Source organism: Neopsephotus bourkii, unplaced genomic scaffold (genome assembly GCF_033783945.1).
Source record: "Neopsephotus bourkii isolate Nb327-2 ecotype Australia unplaced genomic scaffold, CSIRO-AGI_Nbou_v1 NB_923, whole genome shotgun sequence".
In the NCBI taxonomy this organism is placed as follows: Eukaryota; Metazoa; Chordata; class Aves; order Psittaciformes; family Psittacidae; genus Neopsephotus; species Neopsephotus bourkii.
The window spans coordinates 3,827,188-3,852,146 of NW_026901417.1; the positions used below are offsets into that span (position 1 = coordinate 3,827,188).

The following is a 24,959-nucleotide window of genomic DNA, read 5'->3' on the forward strand; positions in this document are numbered from 1 at the left end:
AGCTATTTCACAGAGACAGACACATCCCTGGCTTCCTTGGTAGCTCAGAGTTTACAAAGAATCATCACTATACTTTATCCCATCTCCTTCCTTATACAAATATTCTGTCTGCAGAGACAAAGATGTATCTAACAAATTAACTCAAAAAGAAAGCAGGTGTTACCCAGGCATCAAAAAAACTTGCATATAAACTTGATTTAGATACACTTCATTTAATTTTCCAAATATGAAAACCAAACCAAACATTTTATTTTAAGGATTGATGTATTTCTCAACAGGACTCATTTTGTCACATCTTCTCAGCTTTTAAAACGATGATTCTAAACTAATACATCTTTACAAGGACTTCCTTTAGGAGGCTTTAAAATCTTAATGGGGTTTAACACCGCACATTCAAGAATACCAGACCACCAATTCTTCAGGAGAGGGCTTCTTGGGTAAAAAAGAATACATAAAAATAAAGCCGCCAGATTAAACAGTAATGCAGCACAGAAATAGGCATTTTTAGTACTGTACTGGGGAAAAAATAAAAATCTTTAAATATTACATCTGAATTCAAATTATGAATTTACAAGAGTACAGAACAGCTAAGCATGATAATGAAGGAGTAAGTCCCTAAATTAAACTAGATCTTACAGGCATGTATTTAAACTAAACTTCCAATCACAATTATCTGTATGTTTATTACTCTTTATTTCAGAAGTCAAACATAACTTTAATCTTAACACAGAGCTAGTCTGGCCGGAGATACTCCAGGCCTTTTATCAGTTTGGGACACACCCAGAATATAAACTACTTCAAATATTCCCTCCACTGCTTTCCTGCTGAAGAGGCTGCAGTGCCAACTGATCAGACCAATGAAGGATCCCCTAAATTGCTAACTGCAATCCCCAGTTGCTTAAGTGAGCAGCACTCACCTAAAAATCTATCAGAAGTCTTCTTAAAATATTTCTTTGCATGAACAATTGAACTAAATAACAAAAGTAGCTCTCTAAGGCTGTAAGTTTTGGTTTTGTGGGGGGTAGGTTTTTTGTTTCGGGGGGGAGGGGGAGGAGTGTTTGTTGGGGTGGGTTGTTTTTTTTTGTTTAGCTGTGATTTTAAAACATAGCAGCTCCACACTGACTTACAATATGTAAAAGTTAAAAGAAAAGTCATTTCCTGAATTATTCCAATACAGAGATACTTACATTCATCATAGCAGCCTTCCAATATCTGAAGGGGGCCTACAAAGAGGCTGGAGAGAGACTCTTCATCAGGGACAACAGCAGCAATAGGAAAAGTGGCAATGGATTTGAACAAGGGAAGTTCAGATCAGATATAAAGAAATTCTTCACTGTAAAGGTAGTGAGGCACTGGAACAGGTTGCTCAAAGAAGTGGTAAATGCTCCATCCCTGGCAGTGTTCAAGGCCAGGTTGGATGAAGCCTTAGGTGAGATGGTTTAGTGTGAGGTGTCCCTGCCCATGGCAGGGGGTTGGAACTGGATGATCTTAAGGTCCTTTCCAACCCTAACTATTCTATGATTCTATCTTAAGGTCCTTGCCAACCCTAATCATTCTGTGATTATATGGAAAGACAGGTAGGGCACCTGATAGAAGAGGAGTTCTATCAATTTAGTTATATCTAGTAATATTACTCAGTGGGAAGAACATAAAACCTTTCTCAAATCAAGCTGGTATTACCAAGTTTCCTAACAATATATGAGAAACCATTTTGTCTCTCTAAAGCAGCAGTCTATGGCATTATGCTGTTTCTTCTGCATTTTGAGAACAGATTGAGAGGAGAATGTAACACATCACATCTAACAGGAACACTTACCTCAGGATACATAAAAGGCTTGTAAATACTATGACCAGCAAATTCTCTTTCTGACATACTTCAGCTTTGACAGCTATCCAACTCAAGTCATAGGTCTTCGCAATATTGAAATTAACTGTTTTGACAATTCATAGAATCATAGACTGGTTTGAGTTGGAAGGGACCTTAAAAGTCATCTAGATACAATCCCCTGCTGTGGGAAGGGACACCTTCCACTAGACCAGGTAGTTCTTACAGATTTCACGTGGGATTCAAGTTTCATGACATCTGAAGCTGGGTTGTTAGATTTACTGTTCTGTTATTTCTTCTCTTTGCTCCTTCCATCAATTCCATATTCACTTAAACAATTTACACGTATAATTTCTGCTATCTATCAAGCTACTGCTGAGAAGACTTCAAACTTGTAGTTTAAAATGCCAATAAATATATATATACATGCACACACACAGACACACTATACTGCAAAAGCTAAAGTGACTGCATGGAAACAGTGCCAAGCTAAAAAACTCAGTAGTAGCTCTTTCTATAAACAGAACAGATCAAGTGCTTCAGTGAGTAAGTAGAGGCAAGTGAATCGCAGAGCTCCTTCCATAAATGAACCTAGCCTGCAATGCTTTTTGCTCTCTATGTGGGTGTATGTATAAATAAATGTGACATTAAAGAATGAGTACACAGGAAGAAAAATGAATTAGCTTTTAGAAATCAAAACCCATGAATAATGGAAGTGTAACTTCTTGTGTTTGACATGTTTTGTTTTCTAAAAAAAAAAAAAAGAAGATTTTTTCCAACAGAGACATCATCTGTGATTTAAAAAACTCCAATTTGAGTAACTCTAACCCTTTTCACCCATATTGTTCATGAGAAGATGAATTACTAGGTCTTTAAAATGCTAAAGCTTGAAATAATGACTTTCACATCTATTTCTTTTCATTACCTAGAGCATCCAACCACCATTTTCCTGAAATAAACCAAAAACCATGGTACACTAAGCTTTCATTCAGCCCAATCATTACCTTGCATAATTGTAACATACAATTCAACATGTGCGATAAAGTTTTCTTATAGACAGCAAGAATTACAGGGTCCTTGAGAAATGTGCAAGTTATTAAAATGTCTTTATTGTACCTTTATCTCAAGGTATCACTTCATGCATGTAGTTAGTGCACCTAGCAAAAATCTAGGAATAATCAACAATTATATAATAAAATCATAGAATAGTTTTGAGTTGGACAGGACCTTAAGATCATCCAGTTCCAACCCCACTTCCATGGGCAGGGATGTCTCACACTGGACCATGTCACCCAAGGCTCTGCTCAACCTGGCCCTGAACACTACCAGGGATGGAGCATTTACCATTACTTTGGACAGCATGTTCCAGTGCCTCACCACCCTCACAATAAAGAACTTCTTCCTTAGATCTAATCTGAACTTCCCCTGTTTAAGTTTGAACCCATTACCCCTTGCCCTATTCCTACATGTCCTACTGCTATATATATTGTCCCTAATAAAGAGTCTCTCTCCGGCACCCTTGCAGGCTCCCTTCTGATATTGGAAGACTCCTGTGAGGTCTAAACCAGTTGGTATAATTTTAATTAAGCACTTGAACTGTGTTTAATCTCTGTTTGGCCAGGACGAGATATACAGATACATATGTATACACAATGCACACACACACATACACACACAGCTTGCATATATACAACACATATACACACATTAGGCTGCTCCACTTCTGCTTTCCTGGTTTCACTACTATTAGGTACATATTACAGCCTTTCACCAAATAAACACTTTCTTTTTAGGAAATGTATAACGAAAACATCAAACAAACACTTCTGTGCATTAGACACTAATCCTTTCCTAAAGTGGTGATTTAACAGCAAACTAATAGTATTATGTTCAAAAGATGTTACACAAATTTTCAGGGGGTCAGCTCAGACTATTAGCTGCAATAGCAGAGAGTGCTGGCTTCAGTGGAAGTATTCTGTACCAGGTGGACACACACTTTCTGACAAAAGGCCTCCAAGTCAGCATAGCAGCTTTGGCTGTTACCAGCTTTGAGGGAGGTAAGACAGAAAGTCCAGGAACTGTAACTATTGCCAGTTATTTTAAGTCATCCACTCTTTCAGCTACTTCACTGCCATAGTGGTCTAAGTTTCAAATTTAACTTTCTTCCTACTAAAAACTGTCAACACCGGACAAGCACTCCTGGTACATGTCTGCTATGAACATAAATCCAACATACCAGATTGTACATTAATTAGGAAAAACCTACCTTAGTGCATCAGCTCCATAACTATTTACAATACTCATTGGATCTGGGTAATTCTTCTTCCTTTTGCTCATTTTTTGGCCATCACTAGAAAAAAAATCAGAATGTAGGCCTAAGTTCCCAGAATTCTTGTAATACATGGATAAGGAAAAAAAGGTCCTTAAAATCCAGATTAATTTTTTGGTCCTATTTTGTTCTTGGCAGCACAGACACAATTAGATATTAGTACATCATTTCGATAAGACTATTGAGCCCCTGAGAGCAACTGAAAACAAAACCAAAAAAACCCACAAAACAACCCTAGAGGCTCCTAATTTACACATCTGAGCAGGAAATGTGTCTTTCCTACCAAAGCTGAGGGAAGATGCACTTGTTTCGAATCAATCCCTCCAGCCAACTGGAAGAGCCTTATTTGAAAATAAACAGAAACCAACAGAATTAACTTATTTAAAATTGCATCTAAAACTACATTTATAATCCCCTTTACTCTGCATAACAGGTATCAGTTATTTCCTAGTCTTTCCTATTTTGAGTTATTACTCATTTTTTCTCTCTCTAGGAAGGACTAATCCTGCTAGAAAGAGCCTAGGGTAGCAGGCAGCTGGGATGTGTAAGGCACCTGAGACACCAATGTCTCCCTGACAAGTCTTAACAGCTCCAAAGCCCCTTTCAGATTTAATTTACAGTTTGTAGGGACTTATCCGAAATATTTGTTAACTAAAAATTTGTTAGGGAAAGAAGTGACTGACATACAAACCTGGCAAGAACAAGGCCATTCACAATTACATTCTTGAAAGGAGGCCTTCCAAAAAGAGCAGTGGACAGCACCAGCAAGGTGTAGAACCTGAAACAAGAGACAACATAAACATCACTTTCTAAAAACACCAAGCTAATGGCTGCATGCCTTTCATTACAAAAGAAAATTTTCATTATGTTGTTCTACTATAGCAAAGTTAAAATTTAAGTTATGTCAAACATTTACATTGCAAAGGGCCAGAAGAGAAGCTTATTGTAGGTAGACATTTTTCCTCTTTGTAGCGTACTGTGCTATTTGCTCAGCTGTGATCTATTAGTCCAAGGCAGCTGAAAAATTATAACAGTAGGCATTAGGAAGGTTATGAATACAAAAAATGTAGCTTTTCCCCTTCCGATACAGAAAATAAGAACTCTATCCCTGAACAAGCTCCCTATCTGCTCAGTGTAAACCTCTGAACTCAGGATCCATCCAGAACACGGCAGACAGGACTGGCACACTCTGTACATGTCTGTGTGTCTGCTAACGTGTGTATTCTTCAGCCTAGCAGACTGAAGAGGTTTTACTTCCAGGAGCATAAAACCAAGTTAGCAAAAGTGAGCAGAGCCTCCTTCCATTCAAACAAATTAAATCAGCCATCACTAGAAAACAGGAGAATGCAGGCATTCCCTGCAACAACAGGCAATAGGGGTTTCCCCCCCACAGCATTAGGTGTGTTTACAGTAACACTATAAACTGCCTAGGACTTGTTAAGAAACCAGGGTTGGAGCAAGCACAGGAACCTATGATTCAGTATGTCAATAATGATTGTATCTGAGAAACTAAGTGGAGGTGCAAGAGGATGTGATAATTTCATACTCAGGAGGTGGAACCTTCACCAAAGGAGCTATCTATCAGCTTCTGCAACTGCACTGCTAGTAATTACTTTTGAGAAAATAACTGGAGGGGGGGCCACAGCTTTTCCTGGTTAAAAATGAATATTACGCTGACGATTGCTTAGCAACCTTAAAAGAGCAGATGATATAGAAAAGCTAACTGATTTAGAATAAAGCACAGGAGGTTGTGCCTCAGAACTATGCATTTGCATGAAGATTTAGCGCAGAAACACGTGGGGAGGAGGGAATTCCATCTGTATTTTCCAAAGTTGTTTTTATCAAAAAGCTGCCTATAATTACAATAGCATTATTCTGACACTTGAAGGTCCAAAGCTCTGTAAAGGCTGCAATGTCCATTACTGCATTTATTAAATGGCTTACGTGACAACTCTGATGCTTACCTCTAACACGCTTTTAACTCTCAATCACCTCAATGCACACTGCAGGATGCAAATTCTCTTTATTCAACTGCATTCAATTAATTAATTTCATTAATTTTGACCAACACTCCTTCACCAGCAGACAAGCACATGCACTCAAGATCCTCATCTCTATTTTTAATCTTCTTAAGAAAACCCCTAAACACAAATATCTGAGCATTTACTCAGATGATTGACACCTCAAGCCTACAAGACTAACAGTTTGTTACAAAACCAGCAGTACTTCTTTAGTTTTTAGTTGAAAGTACCTCATTGACAAACTCCCATCACTTCCTGCAAACTGGTTGCAAATTCTCTTACTAGAGGCAGGTGCAACCACAATTAAAAAGAGACAAGTAGAACCAACTAGAAGAGATTTCAATAGTGTTTGCATTGGGAAAATTGTACAGACCGACCATTGGCACTATAAATAACACATCCAAGTACTCTCCACAAATTTAATATTATTGGCCTTATCAAACCTGATGAGCCTCAACAATGAGGTACTTTAGTTGATGACATTTACAAGACTCTTTGAGATCCTGCAAAGGTTTACACACAATTTTTACAACTCTTCTCATTCTTTCTCAGATTATCCTTTTAAAAAATTCACCTCATTCACTCTGAATATTTTAAAGGAATATCTCTGCACCTCATTTTTTAAATAGCTTGTCCACATATACATACGTTTCTGACAACTTCGACATCTCTGCTCCTTCACAATTCACCAAATCAGACTGCTTCTAGTCATGTCCTTGAGATACATATATATACATCTATATACACACACATATGTATGCTAGATATGTCAGCCAAAACAATAGTAAAAAAACCCTAACTCCACAAAGACACATAACACCACGCTGAAAAGCACCATGACTAATAAGGTGTGATATAACCAAACCTTTCTGTAATTCTACATAAAATTGTGGAGCACACAAACAGATGGGCTAGCAAAGACTACTTCTTGGGGGTGAAAAACAAAAAGAAAATGAGAAATCACTATAAATGCAAGAAGCCATTTTTAACAAAGTTCATGAGGTTGTGCTAATGCTGAGCTATGTGCAGTACTGCTTTGAGGACCCACTGCAAACATCTTGCATAGCACTAACAAGGTATGGTGCAGCTATATTCTGACAAGTATTTAATATGCCACAAGGAGTCCATGTTTCACTGAGTGAGACTTCAGTGATCCCTCCTTAACTGCCAAACTTGGAAATATAACTTTGCTTGGAAGATCTAGATAATTTTTCGCATCAAAAGAAATGGGCTGTAAGGTGAAGACACCTTTAACTTGATTCTTGAAACTTATTTTTCATGTAGCATCATGCCTCAAGTTTTCCTTGCTCAAGCCCCCTGGCTTTGAGAGTACATATAAACCTCCTCAACCTCACCATCATGCAAAAGCCCACCTCTTACTGCTGTCTTTGCGTTGGCCTACTGGTTTGCTGGAGGAGGAATGGGCAAAGGAGGGTCAGAACGGTGTAGGTTAGAAAGGAACTTAAGATCAACCCTCCTGCCATGGGCAGGAACACCATACATGTCACCCATGTCACCCGAGACTTCGTCCAGCCTGGCCTTGAACACTGCCAGGGATGGAGCATTCATAACTTCCTTGGGCAATCTGCTCCAGCGCCTCACCACCCTCACAGTAAAGAACTTCTTCCTTATACCTAATCTAAACTTCCCCTGCTCAAGTTTTAACTCATTACTCCTTGGTCCCATCATTACAGTCCCTAGTGAAGATTTTGCCAGGCACAAAGGTGAGACTGCCTGGTGTGTAGTTGCCTGTGTCTTCCATTTTCCCCTACTTGAAAATGGGGGTTATATTTCCGTTTTTCTAGTCAGGAACTTCACTTGTAAAAATTCAGGTTTGTAAGAGGATATTGAACTTGATCTTCCTCTACAGTGGACTTAAGGTCTTTATTCTCACAATCCCGGCATATTAGTTTATTTAACTAATAACTCAAATTACTGGATGAAAGAGTTCTACTTGTATATAGTCAAATGTACTACTCAAGAAAAAAAAACGAAACAAAAATTCATCTTAAAAACCTGTCAGTTTTCACAGCCAACAACCAGCCTCAAGCTTCAAAAATAGAATAAACACGAATTCCAAGACTTTGTCACCAAGCCTTAGAATACCTTGCATTTTACTGAGGGGAAAAAAAATAAATCATACATTTCCCTATACAACATTAAAGGCTCAACCAGATGTAATAGTGTTGGACACAGGGCAATAACATATAATGTAGTGGCAGAAAATTACCATCCTCGGGTTTGGTCAATGCCTTCAGCAATGAAGTCAGCAGGGAAAGCATCTTCAAGTTCTTTTTTGTTTTCAAATGGATAATGGACTTGTGCATAAGGCATGCTTCCACTCTCAAACCAGCAATCAAAAACTTCAGGGACCCGGTGCAGTAAGCCCTTGCCACAGTGTGATGGGATTGTTAGGTGATCAATACTGTGGGAAAGAAAAAGATTGACGAATTTTAAACAAAAACAAGAATTAGCACAAAAACTTAATGCTTTTATGATTCTTCTAAAAGGTCAGCATTTCCTTCAACAATTTTTATTTTAGAGGGTTTTTAATTTTTTTTTATATTAACAGTGTTTAAGACAGAAGAAAGGAAAATCGATGCATGCTAATCACAAGTCTTCTTACTACTTCTGTTTTCTTTAAATCTGTTTCCCATGTTTAGAGAAAAAGAGAGAATATTTCCTATTCTGTTCAGCTGTTTTATATAACTAATTAGAAGTCTCTGAGACCAACCTTTCTCGATGGAGGTCAGTGACTTTCACACCGGACAGCTCTTCCAACTCTGCCACTGAACCAATACAAACTACCTGTAAGAAACACTCCAGAAATTTAAACAGTTATTTCCACACAGTAGCATTTTTTTCTCTTTTTTTTTAACATTAGACAGGAGACATGTAAGTCAGTCAGTATCCTCTGATGATACAGCTGATACAGCTGAAAAGCAACAAAAATTTTGTAAAAGGTCCCCTTCTTCAATCTAACCAAGCACCAATTGATGCTAGAGACCACTGCCCTGATTTAATATAATTCATGTCAGAATAATTGGAGACTTCGAAGAACAAGCATGCTGTCAGATATCAAAAATGGTATGGTTTTTTCCCCCAAACTCAATCACCTCTGAAAATCCAATAATCCTGACTTCTATACAGATAGGAGTTTCAGATCCCAGGTTCCTCTTCTGAAGGTAAGGTAAGCAAAGCAGCTAAACTGCTCATAATCGAGTGTAAGTGTTCCATCCCAGGTACACTAAACCGTTTGTATCAGCGGCATCTTATTTAAAGTGCAAAGCAGTGTCACAGCTAACAAAGGGGTTATTAAGAAAGGTACAGACTTTACTGGGGTCTATTGCATCAATGAAAATATCACACTATCTAAAGAAAAAAAAAAAAGAAAAAAAGGACAAAAGGTTTCAGTAACAGATTTGCATTGATATCATGAGACGTTGATGAAACAAATTACCCGGACAAACTGCATGTTGGAGAGGAAAAGAAAAGCAAGGCTATCTTGGTTTTATGTTTTAATCAAGTTTAACCCTCCCAGAGCTCTTGGGCCTCTCTTAACTGACAGGAGTCATAAGCCACCAGCTGCAGTCCCTGTCTGGACTTTGGAGAGCCTGTCCTACACGTTATTGGTCTCATTCCACAGAAGAAAAAAAAACAGTGTTTTTTGACAGATCTGATAGGGAAGGAGTTAAATGTACCAATATAAAGAAGCTGTAAGCAAGCTAGACATTTTTCATATAAGATAACTTTCTAAGTCACTCTTGGGATACAGTAAGTCAGAGTACTGCTCAATTCTTACGGCTAGTCTTAAATAAATACATATATATACAGACACAGAAATAGTCACTAACAAAAAGGTTTTGGTGTATTTAATTCCAAAAACTTCTAATGAATACAGGCAAGACAGAAACTCTGTCTGATCTGTTTTTTAAGCTATGATTTTCCTATTCTGATTCAACTGCTGACCTGTATTACTATCATTTTTTTTTAATGAAATAGTTTTGAAATGTATTTTTCCCTTATGTATTTGTCTTATTTTTCTTTAAGAATTGAAGCATTACAGTCATTACAATAATCAAGTACAAGTCTGCAGTTTACACAGCAACCTACACCAGGGGACTGATCCTAGTTAAAAACATACCTTTATCAACAACCTATTTTTAACACAGATCTGTTCTTTATTCACTGTGTTGGCCCTGTAACAAGTAAGCAGGCAGCAGGTACTTAGTTCATCACAGCTGGTAGAAGAAAAGGTTTTAATAGCAGCATGGGTAAAAAACAGCCTTGGATAAACCGATTACTTCATCTGAACTAACCTTAATATTTGAGCATACTTTCACACTGTGCTCTGGGTTAAAACTTGCCCATCAGTTGCTGCTTTTTGAATCAAGCATTATAATACTTAAGTAAAATTCTGAATACTGGATGCATCTGCGGAACTGCACCCAGCAGAACATATTGACAGAAACAACCCCAAGTCCACATGAAGAATCCAGAAATCACCACAGTAACACAGATACCACCATACTGAATAAGGCTGTCGTTGTCAAAGTCAGAAGGATGGAGCTACTCTGCCCCAAGGGTAGTTCAATAGATACTTGAAGGCAAGAGAACAATACAGTGAGTAGCTGTTAACTAACTCCAATCCCTCATTAGGCCGCACCCACTCCTTTCTGCGAAGAACAAACAGGTTTATGCCCTCGAATTAAAGCTGTTGCTTTGGATACATTTTTTCAACACCAATGTCTCCTTCAGTAGCCTGGCCTCTTTCCTTACAAGTCCCTTGCTCCTCCTCCATTTTATTTTTCAGCCACATCAACTACATAGTTAGCTATATCAACATTTAATAGCAGACAGCAAAGACTGAGATAAATAGGCTGGGGGGGGGGTGGGGGGGTGTTCAACTGTGTTTCAGCATCACTGAGACCTAATGTGAAATCAGAGGTCAAGGTTAAATACTTCTAACAAAATGAACATTAGCATTACATCTGGGATTATCCATGTAAACAGGAAGAATAAAGCCACCCAGCAGCATTTGTGGACCTCAGTGTTCCTGTGACATAGCTCTGCAGTCCCTATTAAATAAAAATATTTGTTTTTATTGGTTTGTCACTTCAGCGCTGTTCAGTACCTATAATCGAAGAATAAGCAGTGTTCATATAAAGCAAGAAGTCCATGTAGCGCATCAGTGTATCAGCAAGACGTCCTGGGATCTTTAGAAAGCATCTTCTGATTAGAAATTAGAATAAATGATTCAGAAGGCCAGCTAGAAATGGCATTCTTAAGACAACCTCAAAGCAGACCAGAAACTGACCTAAGGAAGGTCCCTCACCCTTCTAGCACAGCTAGAGACCTCTTCTTCCAAGCCTGTCGTGAAAGACCAAGGGCACCAGAACTAGTGGAGGGTTAAGAGTTTATGTAAGCAACAAGCAATGAAAGAGAAACTTTCCGTAACATAACTGAATATTTCACACTATAAATTGTATGCAAGTCCTATAAAGTTAGCCTATGTCCACTTTACTAATTTGGGTTCTACATTAAAAAAATATTATCCTAAATGTGTTCCTCCCCTGAGAAAATCATTTGTATTTGAGAGGTTAATATCATACACTGACTGTAAAAATGTGGTAATAAACACGAGCTTTGAAATTTAACTTCCATGATGTGTCTCTACCTGATAACTATGATAAAAGAAAACTAAAATAAAAGTGGGAAACTAGATATGGATTTGTAATAAAATTCACTTTAATACCAATTAACTCACCTTCCTGTATCTTAAATAAGGAACTGTTATTACTTCTCCAGGATTTAATACGCACAGCATAATTGCATGCAACAGTGGTTTTTTGAGACCAAGACATGAGGAGGCCCTGCATGGCACTAGGCTGCAGTAAAACTGAAGTCAGGAAATTCTGAGTGACTATTATTTCTATATGAGAGCAGATGTCACTTAAGCCTTATGCTCCACATCAGTTCCAATGGTATTCAGTTTTCAAGTTATATCCCACATGCATAAAAAGAGAGTAAATATTAAAACCAACCCTAGACTGAAATATAGCATTGTTCAGAAGCCACACTGGACTACTGAAGCACGACACTCAGACTCTGGATTACGAAGAAATGTATAAATCTATGGATAAACATAATAGGCCTGTTAGTATTTCTGTCATTATTCAGAACACCAAACCCTGAGGAAGGAAAGGTCTATCTTCTAAGCTAGACATCGTATTACTAAAAAAAAAACCAAACCAAACCTAAAAACCCAAATAAATCTGTACACACAGGAATACAGACATAGGGAGACTGGACAGAAAATGAAACATTATTAGAGGCAAGGAGTAGGAGTCATGTAACCTTTACACAATCTTTTTCAGCTGTAGAATGAAGTCTTGAAATACTTTAGCACAAATTGAAAGCCTTTTCTCTAAAAACCTGTTATACCAAAAAAGGGACTTAAATTAATGATATTAAAAATTTTTAGATGTAAACTGTCAGCCTTCAATCTAAATTTTAACTGTTATATGAGAGACAGAAGGACTTGGTCTGCCAGTAATTTACAAACACACAGCATAAATAGATTAAAATGCCAAGGCTTTCTTAGATACTTAAATGGTAATTGCAATGAGCATCTCCCTCCCGCTCCCAATATCTCCTGCCTATCCACAAGATTTGCAATAAAGAGGAAATAAAAAATGCTTCATGGTGCACTTTTATGCAACAGTGCAGCTTAAGGCAGTAAAATACTTTTCAAGAGACATTTTCCTAGTCGAGGTCATCCACATCTAAAAAGTAAAACTTTCCTCATCACATGAGATAAAAAAAAAAAATAAAGACTTGGGATGCTTCAGAATCAGTTTTAAACGTTAATGGTTTGACTTCAAAAAGGGCAATCATCAACACTGTGTAAAGTATTCATTCACTCATGCAGTTATCCTTACGCTCCCAACTGCAGGGTACCATACAATTCCAAACCCCTCATTTCCAGCATTCCCATCATATACTTCAATTATCCCACTAAATTCACATTTTTACATTCTGCTGTAAATTTGCAGTGCTACAGATGTGAATGTAATTTCTCCTATGGTGAACTTGCTTTTACGCTTTCAGCTACTCATTTGGCTTGAAGTAATGGACCAGAAGAATTTCAAAAGGAGACTGGAAGGACTGAGTGAAAAAAAAAAAAAAAACAACAAAAAACCCAACAAAACAACCTCTTGCTTGCCACTTTCTCATTTTTTATTTCCATTAATTTACCATCACCGCAAATTCTTCTGGGAAAGATGATATTAATGCTAAGATAAAACCCAAGAAAAATTGCTTGAAGTTTTCAGGGAAAAGCAAAGGAAACATGTATGATCACACAAATGCATGTATACATATGCCTGTATCTATCACCTACTACAGATAAATACGCACTGTTAAGATACATTAATAGGACTTCAGATTGCAGCAGCTGAAGATGTAACAACATCAAAATAAGCAAACAGCATACACAGATAAGCTTTTCTGTCAACTGGAAGCTTCTGGTTTCTTACCTCCTCAAAATCATCACTGACCCACAGAGGGATGGGTGTTCCCCAGTACCGGTTCCTAGATATAGCCCAATCTCGTGCGTCTCTAAGCCAGTTCCCAAAACGCTTCTCTCTCACAAAATCTGGAACCCTGTTCCAAAAGTAAGAGAAGTATTCTTTTACCACTGCATTCCACTTAAAAGAAAGCTAGTAAGAACAGTTGTTTTGATTTCATCCATAAGGCAAGTTAATTTCTGCATACTGCATGAATCAGAGCACATTCTATTACAGCACCGGCTGCTGCAAGGCCTACAGACTTGCTGTCAAAAAATGAAACACCATTTCTCCTGCCTTTCTTGCTTTCTTTGATATACAGGTAAATTGTAGAAATTAAAATTACCATTTTAATCTTACTCCCTTAGGATATTTTTCAGATTTCTAAAGGGGCTTGTCCTGGGTTCAGCAGTAGCAGTCATCTTTTTCTCCTTCTTAGTAGCTGGTGCAGTGCTGTGTTTCTCACTTTCAGCCTGGGAATGGCGATGATAACACCGATGTTTTCCATTACTGCTCAAATGTTTACTCTGATCAAGGACTTTTTGAGTCTCATGCTGTGCCAGGGAGGAGGGAAGCCGGGAGGAAGCAGAGACAGGACACCTGACCCAAACTGACCAAAGAGGTATTCCATACCACAGCACGTCATGCCCAGGATGTAAACTGCAGTTATCCGGAAGGGCTGGTTCACTGCTGTCAGGCTGGGTATCAATGGGTGGTATTGTATTCTCTTCCATTGTTATTTCCCTTATTATTGGTGGTAGCAGCAGTGATTTGTATTATACCTTAATTACTGGACTGTTCTTATCTCAACCCGTGGGAGTTACACTCTTTTGATTCTCCTCCCCATCCCTCTGGGAGTGGGAGAAGCAAAGGGGGGGGAGCGACTGCATGATTTACAACTGAGCTGGAGAGGGACTTCTTACAAGGGCCTGTAGGGACAGAACAAGGGGGAATGGCTTTAACCTGACAGATGGGATATTAAGATATTAGGAAGAAGTTCTTCCATGTGAGGGTAGCAAGGCACTGGCACAGGGTGTCCAGAGAAGCTAGGGCTTACCCAGAGAAGCCCTGGCAGTGTTCAAGGCCAGGCTGGTTGGGGCTTGGAGCAACCTGGTCTAGTGCAAGGTGTCCCTGCCCATGGCAAGGGTTGGAACTGGATGAGCTTTAAAGTCCCTTCCAACCCAAACCATTCTAGGATTCTGTGAAATACGTGCAACATACAATAAATTCATTGAGGGTGCAACAGTGGCCAGAAATCCTCAGGACAGTCCACCACTAGAGGACTATGGCTAATGGTGGATAATAGTACTACTGCTCTATTTTACATACAGAAAAAAAAAGCCAGTTACTGATTTGGATGCTGAATGAAATTACAAAGTTTCAAAAGGAGAAAAGGTACCAAAAGGCACCTTGCATTATGCATGAACATCCAGATATCTGCCCATAACTTTTAGAATAAAGACATCTCAGGTTGATGTATCCTACCAAAAAAAAAAAAAAAAAAAAAGAACAAAAAACCACTATTTTCAGGCTATTTATCATCTACACTTTTAATTCTCCATTAAAAAACAACACACACATATCCCCAAATATAAAACCCTATCAATGCTTGCTAAAAACTTATTTTGAGCACTAATAGGCTCTGAGGGATGTTAATGACAAATTTTCATCATATGGAAATGTCTTGGAGCTCAGAGAATCTCATGATCCCTGGGTATGCTAAACACCCTGATGGTTTGATCAGGAGCCAATTGCTTTCTTTTATGATGTATACAATTAACTATTTATACAATGATTATATAGCAGATGAGGAAAAGCAATGGGTTTTGAGATCAACAATACACTCCCTTCGTGCCTAAAGAAGCACATAAGAAGACCAACCTCAAAAGAAAGAATAACCATAACCCAGTGATATTCAGGCACAGAAGCTGTGAATAAACAGAAACAATAATACAAGTAACTCTAGAATTGAGTTATTAAGCAAACCATGGCAAGTTTTCCTGTTGTTTTCTCTCAGTGTAAGTAGAAGGGCCCTTCCCAAAGTTTGAGCTGGATTTAGAGATACAGAGTTTCTAAAGGAGGAGCAGCCAAACTACAGAACACACACGGTCTCTTCCTCCTTTTGTTTTGGAAGCTCTTTGTGGCTATCAAATTTTTCTGAAGAAGAATGATTTTTAATCACAGATCAGCCCCAGGAGTACAAAAGGTGAAAGAATCCTTTAGAGGAAAGATAATGGATTCACATGACGCTCAAGGGTAGGACTTGGTCCAGCAGCAAGAGATTTACAATGTAAGAGTGAGCATTCCTAAAAAAACCTACTGATGGAAATGAAAGCTACTGTCTTTTACAAGTTTCACCCATGATGATGCCATGTGGAGATCAGAGGGCTTCTTGATGCTAATATTGTCTCAGGTGGGTAAAAACTACTGTTAAAAGAGTCACTAAATATCACCCTGAAGTTCCATAGGCTCACTAGTTATTCTATATTTACTTTCAGCTGCAAAGTTATCTTCTGTGTCTTCATGTCTTCAACAAAAATGTGTTATAAAAAAAGATTTTAAACACACTTGGTGACAAACTTGGTCACATAACATCCATATCCCTGAAGCTTAAAAATGTATACAGGCTTTCACAAGTTGTTTTAGAGTGGGACTCATTACTGGTAACTTTTTGTGATGACCTTAAGACACCCTCTCTCCAAACACAAGTGGAAACTGTACAAAGATCCTCAGCATTTGCCTGACATTCCACTAATGTGGAAAACATATCTCTACATCACCCCTAAACTAGTTTCCATTTTTCAGAAGTTGTTAGACCCTGATTAGCTGAAATTATGAGGCCTATTTAACATAGCTAGAGGCTGAAACAATCCCCTGGTGACATTAAAACGCTAAGAGTTTCAACTCTACCTCCTCAAAACATGCATGAAAAATTAATTTTTATCCCCAAAGTGGACATTAACCACAAAAATGTATGCAGTGTGACTGGTCTCTCTCAGCTACGAAAGCATATAATTTACCTCTTCTGGTAAAACTGTCTGATCCTGCTGCCAGTTTTTACTGGAACATAAAACACAAACCACTCGATCTACTACGAACCACATTCGCAACAATGGCTTATGGCTCTTTAGAAGTACATTACAAAGAACACTGACACAGCCATCAAATAAAATAAAAAGAGCCTGTATCTCAGACACATTTTGAGCCCATCACTCAAAGCAGCTGTTACTTAGAACTGGTTCTTACCACTGCACAGATGCTGCCCACACACCAAACAGCAGATACAGGCTCCAACTGGGTGATACAAGTTAGAGCAGCTATCTGCAGCAGAGAACAGCCTTGCCACTCACAGGGCTCTTTAAGGCTGAAGCTCATTTATTTATTCTGACTAGATACAGATATCTCAGTCTGACACTTCTGACTTACCTACATGAGGAAACAGAAAGAGGAAGAAAAAAATAAAAATCAGGGGTACCTTCTATTTCAATATTTCACTGGGCTGGGAAGACAGAACAAAGTATTCTCAACCACGTTGTTACTAACACCTGACCATTATGTTACACCAACTCCAGGTTAGTGTTTCTATAGGATTTTTTTTTTCATTTCCTTTAATCCTCCTCTCTGATATATTCTCAGTATACTTCTCTTGTTAAATTTTAAGAAAGATAACACCCTGCCACAGGTATGTATTATTAGTTAAGGAAGTACTCTTCCATCTACACAAAGCAATGAAGGTCTGTCTGTTTTACACAACTAAGAATAGCGAGGGGCAGCCAGAGCAATGCCATCCCTCAGTGATATTCTGCTTCCTTTTCTCCTATCCAGTGGAAACCTGGCCTCACCCTGAAACTAGCTATACCGTGTTTAATCCTATCAGCCCACAGCCTTCCTCATAATTCCCAGTTAAATCTTCCATCTGTATTCCCAGGTACACTGCAGAGAACTGTGACATCAAACACTGTGATAAAACAGTGAATCACTACTGACAGGTCCTTAGCTTTCAGGACATTTGGGGCTGTGTTAAAAAAACCTGCTTGCCTAAACCCAAGGGCAGAAAATCCCCTGAAAGTTAATGGCTGCACAGTTTGCTACACACTGATCTCTTTGCATGACAGAAGGCTTCAGGGAGACGTCAGAGCAGACTTCCAATACCTAAAGGGGCTGACTCCCTAAAGGGGAGAGGGACTCCTCACAAGGGCCTGTAGGGACAGGACAAGGGGAATGGCTTTAACCTGACAGAGGAGAGGTTTAGATTAGATCTTAGGAAAAAGTTCTTCCCTGTGAGAGTGCTGAGGCGCTGGCACAGGGTGCCCAGAGAAGCTGTGGCTGCCCCATCCCTGGCAGCGTTCAAGGACAGGTTGGATGAAGCTTGGAGCAACCAAGTTTAGTGGAAGGCGTCCCTGCCCATGACAGGGGGTTGGAACTAGAGAGCTTTAAGGTTCCTTCCAACCCAAACCAGTCTGGGATTTCATGATATTTAGAAGCTTTAAAAACAGTAAGAAAAAGACAGAACCGAAAGGCAATCCACATGAACAGTCATAGTTTACAACAGAAAGGTATATGAAAAGCAGCCCCTTCCCACATGCCAATACACACAGGTTTGTGTCTAATCACGTATCTATCACAAACCCCCTTCAGGTTGAAAGGGCAGGTTTCAGTATGTTCAGTACATTCATAGCACTGCATTTGCAGCTGGGTATGACAAGCAAGGTGATGAGTGCTATAGCCCATTTAGCGCAGCCCACTGCTAAAGGCACTGCACAAATGCAGAACTCAGAAAAGTTCGAGCTCTAGCACTAAGCAGTTCCACAAGGCTGCAAGTGAAACCCAAAGCAGCAGCTTCCCTCCTAACACAATCCTCCTGCTGTTCCTAAAACTTTTAGAAACGGGTATTTTATCTCCCAACTGGCCTGCAGTTTGTGTTGGTTTCAACCTTCCCGTTTCTCTCCAAAATGACACGGATAAGATTTTATATTTCTTTCTCAAACACTTAGCAAGGTTAAGGAGCCTGCTGTCTCAGCAGGTCATGAAGCTCTTGATTCATGCATGCAAAATAAGGTGGGGTGACAGCAATTTCTACTTTCTTGGCACCCAGGATAGTGCACTAAATACACTTTAGGATGCAGACATTTCAGCACTTGAAAAGTTGAAGTTCAGGGAATTGAACTTCACAACACAAAGGAATACATAATGATTTGTTGAATCATGAATTAGATTTTGAATGAAACTACATCAGTCTCAATGATTTGAATGTCGATTTCTGCCTTACTCTCCCCAACATCAAAACCTTGTTATAACATGGTTAGAGATTATGAAAATCATTAATTTGCTCCAGATTTCTATGTCCATTTTTGACTGTTTCTTCCCATTTTTTAAGCAGATTTGGGGCCTCGCTAAATTCATGCGTTGCTAAGTCCTCTGCACAGAGAACTCCCACATCCTTTCTTAGTAGCTACTCATTTTCTTAGCATCTAAAATAAAAATTTCATTTACCAAGCAAAAAGACACCCCATGAAGAGCAAATCCAGTCCTTTAACAAGACTTATTTGCTTATTACAACAGAAACCATTTTCTTTGCTTTCAAAGTCTATGTACTACTCAGCATCCAAGTCACACAAGCAAAGTGGGCATGGACTTAAAAATAGCACATTAGCAACCATCTTCAATCCCAGAGCATGAATGGGTGTGCTAAGAGCAAGTTACCATGGCTGCTGAGCCAGTGACTTCTCATCACCAATTAATACCTAAGGAACAGCATCCATTAAAATGAATATATTAGCTTTCTGACTTGTTTCCAGAAGAAAAATGTACAGGATTTAACAAAATAAACCTCAATTACTACATAATCAAGAAGGAAATTTAAAAGGATTAAGACATCTATTCCTTTTGTGTACTTATATTTTGAAGTATATGTCTTGTGCTCAGAACTGCAAATGCTGACTTCAACTTAACACTACTTCAAAGCTCAGATGTGCTCTGCATGACTCTGCAAGCTGGCTCACCCTCCCCTAGTCAGAGGATACAGGACCTCCATCTCAAAGCAGTACTGCCCCTCTTTTGTATAAGCACAAACAACACTGCTGAAATAAACAGCTGTCAAATACTGCCACAGCAGGTTTTGCCTCATACATTTTATCATCAATTTACCACTAAAAGCTGTTTCAGATGTTACATAAAGATGTACTAAACCTTTCTCACTCTTTACCCATTCTTAACCATTTTATGACGTTCTTAGAAAAAACACAGCAACTTTAAAAATTGGATAAGATTTATTTTATAACTACTAATTTAAGAAAGCTCTTAGCTTATGAATTATTTGAAAAACAGTCCCACAAGAGTTAAAGCATGAAGTTGATACGCAAAACACTACCTCAAATAGTGTGAATTAGGAGACCTAACACCACATAAGTACACAGAATCTGTTACGTTTGGTTCTGAGAAGATGGTCCCAGAGCTATCCTTTCATTTGGCAAGCTGGTAACTTTTAAACCAACACCTGAAATCAGGAATCACTTGTATTTCTGGAAAGGAAAAAGTTTTCCTTCCACAAGGATAGCTGATTTGGAGCAGTAAAACCAAAGCTAAGTATGTCATTTAACTAAATATGGATTTCTTTAATTTCACACCACAACAGATGGGTTGGTGGGTTTTCTTTTTTTTGGTTTAGGTGTAGAACTTGCTTTTCCATTTAAATATTAAACAAGCCTTAGAAGAGAAAGTCTCAAATTCTATTATGTTAATTTACTCTAATAAAAAGCCTCCTTCAACATGCCCTCAAATTGATTTCTAATGGTTTTTAATTCAAGGAGATAAAATAAGCAACTATTCCTGCCCTTCTGACCCTTTAATTAGCACCCGTCTATATCATGGACCTAATTAAACATTGGGAGAGGCAGGAGGAAGGAGAGGGGAAGAGAGGAAAAGTCAGCTGTTTGAAAGCACATAGAATTTCCACTGCAGCGGACTCTTTCTCCTCCTCAGTTCATGAAAGCTTATTAGAATGGTGCACAAGCTTATACCCATACGAGTTCAGGTGGCCTCTAACACTGCAAAAGTATCTTCTGCTTATATGAGGCTTACATTTGCTAAATGAATAGTGCTTTCAATCATTTTGATATAGCAATGTTTTTCTTTGCTCTTTTATCCTGGTTCCCATAGCAACTCGCACTTTGGCGTGAGACTGCAATGCTGCTGCAGACTGCATCACAGCCCTGCCGCTGTCAGCACCATGAAGCTGCCCGACAAGCTAAGATGAAGTGAAGCCCTGACCTCCAATTTTGTGATACTCATTAAAAATACCTTGCTAGATTTTGTGTGGCCCAGGCACCATGCTAATTGCTATCAAAATTCTTAATCTTATCACCAATGGCCAAACCCCCTACACGCTGAAGCCAGCTTTCACTTCTTTCTGCAGTTTCTTTTGGAGTATTTTAACATTTATAGTTACAAAATACTTTTATACAGCATTACTACTTAATATTCACTTTTATTTGTATATATAAATGTCTAAATTCCTGTAATGGTGGCAAACATTCAGCATACTGCACATGCAGCTAGATTTACAAGCTGCCTAAGAACACAGTACTATAATTTAGTGAACTGACATTTGAAGTCTTTATTTAGTAAGCTGTTCCCTGAAGCAAACAACAAGCTTTTGATGACCATTCACTGGGACTGAAAAGATACCTGCTGCATTCATGACATAACCATCAATCTCTGCTCAAGAGCCTTTGAGTGGAAACAGAAAAATTAGGACACAGGAGAACACAAGCCATCAAAATCAACTGCAACAAAAATTCACTTCTAAACCTCAGCTATGTCTGAAAACATTCAGTAATAAAAGCGTCTGATTTACGCTGCTACAAATTAAGCAAACACAAGGCTAAGCCCTGCAGCATTTTTTTTTTTCCACTTTCTCCTGCAGGCAATACAAGAACGGTATTTTCCTCGGGAAATGTTGCCATCTAGTGACAGTACGGTACACACTTCACAGTCACTAATGAAACGAGGACTTCATTTGTATTCACATTTCCTTAGTAAGTAAAGTGTGATTGATAATTCAAGAAAAGAACAGTAGCAATATCATGGCCATATTAAAGAAAAAGTTTAAAGTGAACCCTCATACACACATGCAAGATGCATTTTAATCTGTTCATAGAATCATAGAATAGTTAGGGTTGGAAAGGACCTTAAGATCATCTAGCTCCAACCCACCTCCCACTAAATCATGCCACCCAAGGCCTCCCGAACACGGCCAGGGATGGAGCATTCACAACTTCCCTGGGCAACCCATTCCAGTGCCTCACCACCCTAACAGGAAAGAATTTCCTCCTTATATCTAATCTAAACTTCCCCTGTTTCAGTTTTAACCCATTACCCCTCATCCTATCACTGCACTCCCTAATGAAGAGTCCCTCCCCAGCATCCCTATAGGCCCCCTTCAGATAGTGGAAGGCTGCTATGAGGTCTCCACACAGCCTTCTCTTCTCCAGGCTGAACTGCCCTAACTTTCTCAGCCTATCTTCAGATAAAATATATTTATTTAGATAAAATATATTTATTAATGGTAAACTAGAAAAGAAGCAACCTACAAGACATGCTACAAAAAGAAGTAAAAGGAGGAAAACAAAGGACTCAGCTACTGATTTTCTTTAATTATGCCATAATTCCATTATGCCTTGTAATTATGTTGCACCCACCAAACTCTGATTTCACATCTGCACAGGAATTACAAGTTCACAGAACAAACACTACCTTTCTACTGCAGATGGTCTCCATAGTCCATCTTCTGCAGACCCTGCCAGCCTCAGGATTTATGGTACAACACAGGCATCATTTGTGGTCACACCACACCTTTTAAAAGGTGGGAGACAGTTTGCTGTCTTAGCAAAGGTGATGGCTAATTAAAGATTGGAAAGACCAAGATCAAAAGCTTCTCAAAAGATGAACGTGTTTGACACATATGAAGACACTTGGTCCTAGAGTGCTGAGTGCTCATACAGGAACAGCAAGAAATGTGTGCAAAAATCAAACCGTGTAAGCCAGGAAATTCACTTCTAGCAAAAAGGCTCTTCAGATGTGTTCTGTGTGGTATTTCCTGTCAGAACTAACAGCTTAAGTGGTCAAAGTGGAAAAGTATTCCTTCAGCAAAGGACCTATACATCAAACTCTTTATTACAATGCTTGAATTTTTCAGTATCAAGATGAAAGAACAAAAGGCTTGGCTTCTTTGAAGTCACTCACTGTTTTCTGCCACTTTCTGCCTTTCTTCCACTGATGCTCATTTTTCCACTATACCAAGTGCTGCACATCTCATGTAAGCAACGTCAGAACAGCGCAGTAGTTTCCAACAATTAAAACTAGGTAAACCTTTCAGGAGTTACTGAAGTAGAACTTCAAGTGAGGAAGGATTTAAAAAAATAAAAATAATTTTAGAAGAGTTCAAAGTTGATATTTAAATATCAAAATACAGTCTATAGAACCTTTTCTATCAGCCTGCAAGTACAAAAATATTACATACACCACCAGAAGTGCAAGCTACAACAGTTTAGAAACACAAGGATAAACTGATTCTATGATTCTGATTTTACAAAAATGCTGGCACATTACTCATGCAATCATTCCAGAAAGCTATAGTTAAATTCATTTTGAAAAGTGAAGATACTGTTGCTGGCTTTAATGTATTTTGACTACCCGTGGCTTTATCACTAGGCTAATTCATTAAAATCTAATTAGAAATGCAATCAGGTTGCAAAGTTTGTCGAACTATGTTTAATCTATAAAAAGTGCAGCTATTCTTAAGGGACAATATACCTATCAGTCATTCATGGGAATAAAAAAAGCAATGCAGTCAAACTCATTTTGCAAAGGTTAATATAGTCTGAAAAGCATTTATCCCCAATTTTCTCATTTTCAGGACATGCTGAAGCTCCAGAGAGCCCAAAAATAAACTCTTTAAGTATTATTCCTGTAACACTTTCAGAGATCAGATCTGTTCAAAAGAAAAAAAAAAAAAAAAAGTAGGTTTTGGGAATGATGGATTTCCCAAAATTTCAATAAATAAATATTGAAGAAGGTTAACATTTACAACACCAACTTCAGAAGTTACACCCCAGAGCAAACTGACATCAATGGGGAGCACAAGAAGAAAACCTTAAAAAGTAATGTCTTTTTCTTTTAAAAAGCTAGATTTTGAAAGCTAACTTCATGTAACAAAAGATATCAATATTCAAATTAGTAATTATGAAATCACATACTGGAAATACGTATTCATATTATTTTATCAATCATTTAGTGATAAGACATCTCTACTTGTAGCCATATTCCCTACAAAAAGATTCTCAAAATCTCTAAGACCATGCCGTTTTGAAAGAAGTCCTGAGGAATCAGGTTTATGTTCAATTATGGAATTATGTTAAGACTCAAGAACCACCTAAAAGACAAATGGTGACTTTAATTCCAAGCATGTTGAGTACTGCCAGTTAATACAATTGGCCTGGTGCTCCTACCCAACCTTTGCAATGGCAGCTCCCACGTTTGGTTTGAATCTCCACTATTCAACACCTAGAAAGAGCAACACTTAAACCCCAAATCGGTAGATAAGGCAGGGTTCAAACTGTTTACTAATTCTTACTAATGTCTTCTGGAGGAGTGGAGGTCACTTAGCAGTTTCCTCTTGAAACTTTGCTTCTGGAAAAGCAAAGCTGATCTCATACATTCAAACATTTCCTTAATAGGATCACTACGTATTTTTTTAGGTTCATGTGAAAATTAAGTATGCAGGTCTACTGTCAGCCATCAAAACAGTAAAAGCATCTTGAGGAAGCTAATTAAAGCTAAGAACAAACACTTTCACCCCCTCTCCAGCTTATTTTTCCCCCAGAGAAGGATCACAGTATGACCTGTTATGGAAAACAGAAAGCAACACTTACTAATCTATAAATCTTCTTGCATATCCAGACTGGGCATGTGCCTATTAGTAAGCCAACACTGTAGCATTTTTGGATGGTCTGTATCATGGATCACTAACTTTTCCCACATATTTCAGTATTTACCGTGGTTGTACTACGTAAGCAGTTATGCAAAATCTGCTCACAGAGAATTTAACTGCTAACTACTGCCCATAAAGAAAATGCAGCATAAGCTGTAACTGTTCATTGAAAGTTGAGTCACCTTCTTTAACATCATTTCAATTGCTGAGCAAAGGCACACAGCTT

The 24,959-nt window shown here is 38.4% G+C and overlaps 1 protein-coding gene across 10 annotated transcripts in view; it reads right to left on the reverse strand.

The window, feature by feature from the left end:
• IARS1 (isoleucyl-tRNA synthetase 1) overlaps positions 1–24,959 on the reverse strand; it is a 107,935-nt gene that overhangs the window by 40,139 nt on the left and 42,837 nt on the right. For 9 of the 10 annotated variants that reach the window (XM_061357881.1, XM_061357880.1, XM_061357883.1 and 6 more), the window contains 5 exons: positions 13,714–13,840; positions 8,910–8,995; positions 8,406–8,600; positions 4,846–4,932; positions 4,092–4,175 (listed from right to left, as the gene is read on the reverse strand). In XM_061357881.1, the coding sequence (XP_061213865.1) occupies positions 4,092–4,175; positions 4,846–4,932; positions 8,406–8,600; positions 8,910–8,995; positions 13,714–13,840 (579 nt within the window). The remainder of the gene's footprint in view (positions 1–4,091; positions 4,176–4,845; positions 4,933–8,405; positions 8,601–8,909; positions 8,996–13,713; positions 13,841–24,959) is intronic. The other variant, XM_061357879.1, reaches the window with a different exon arrangement.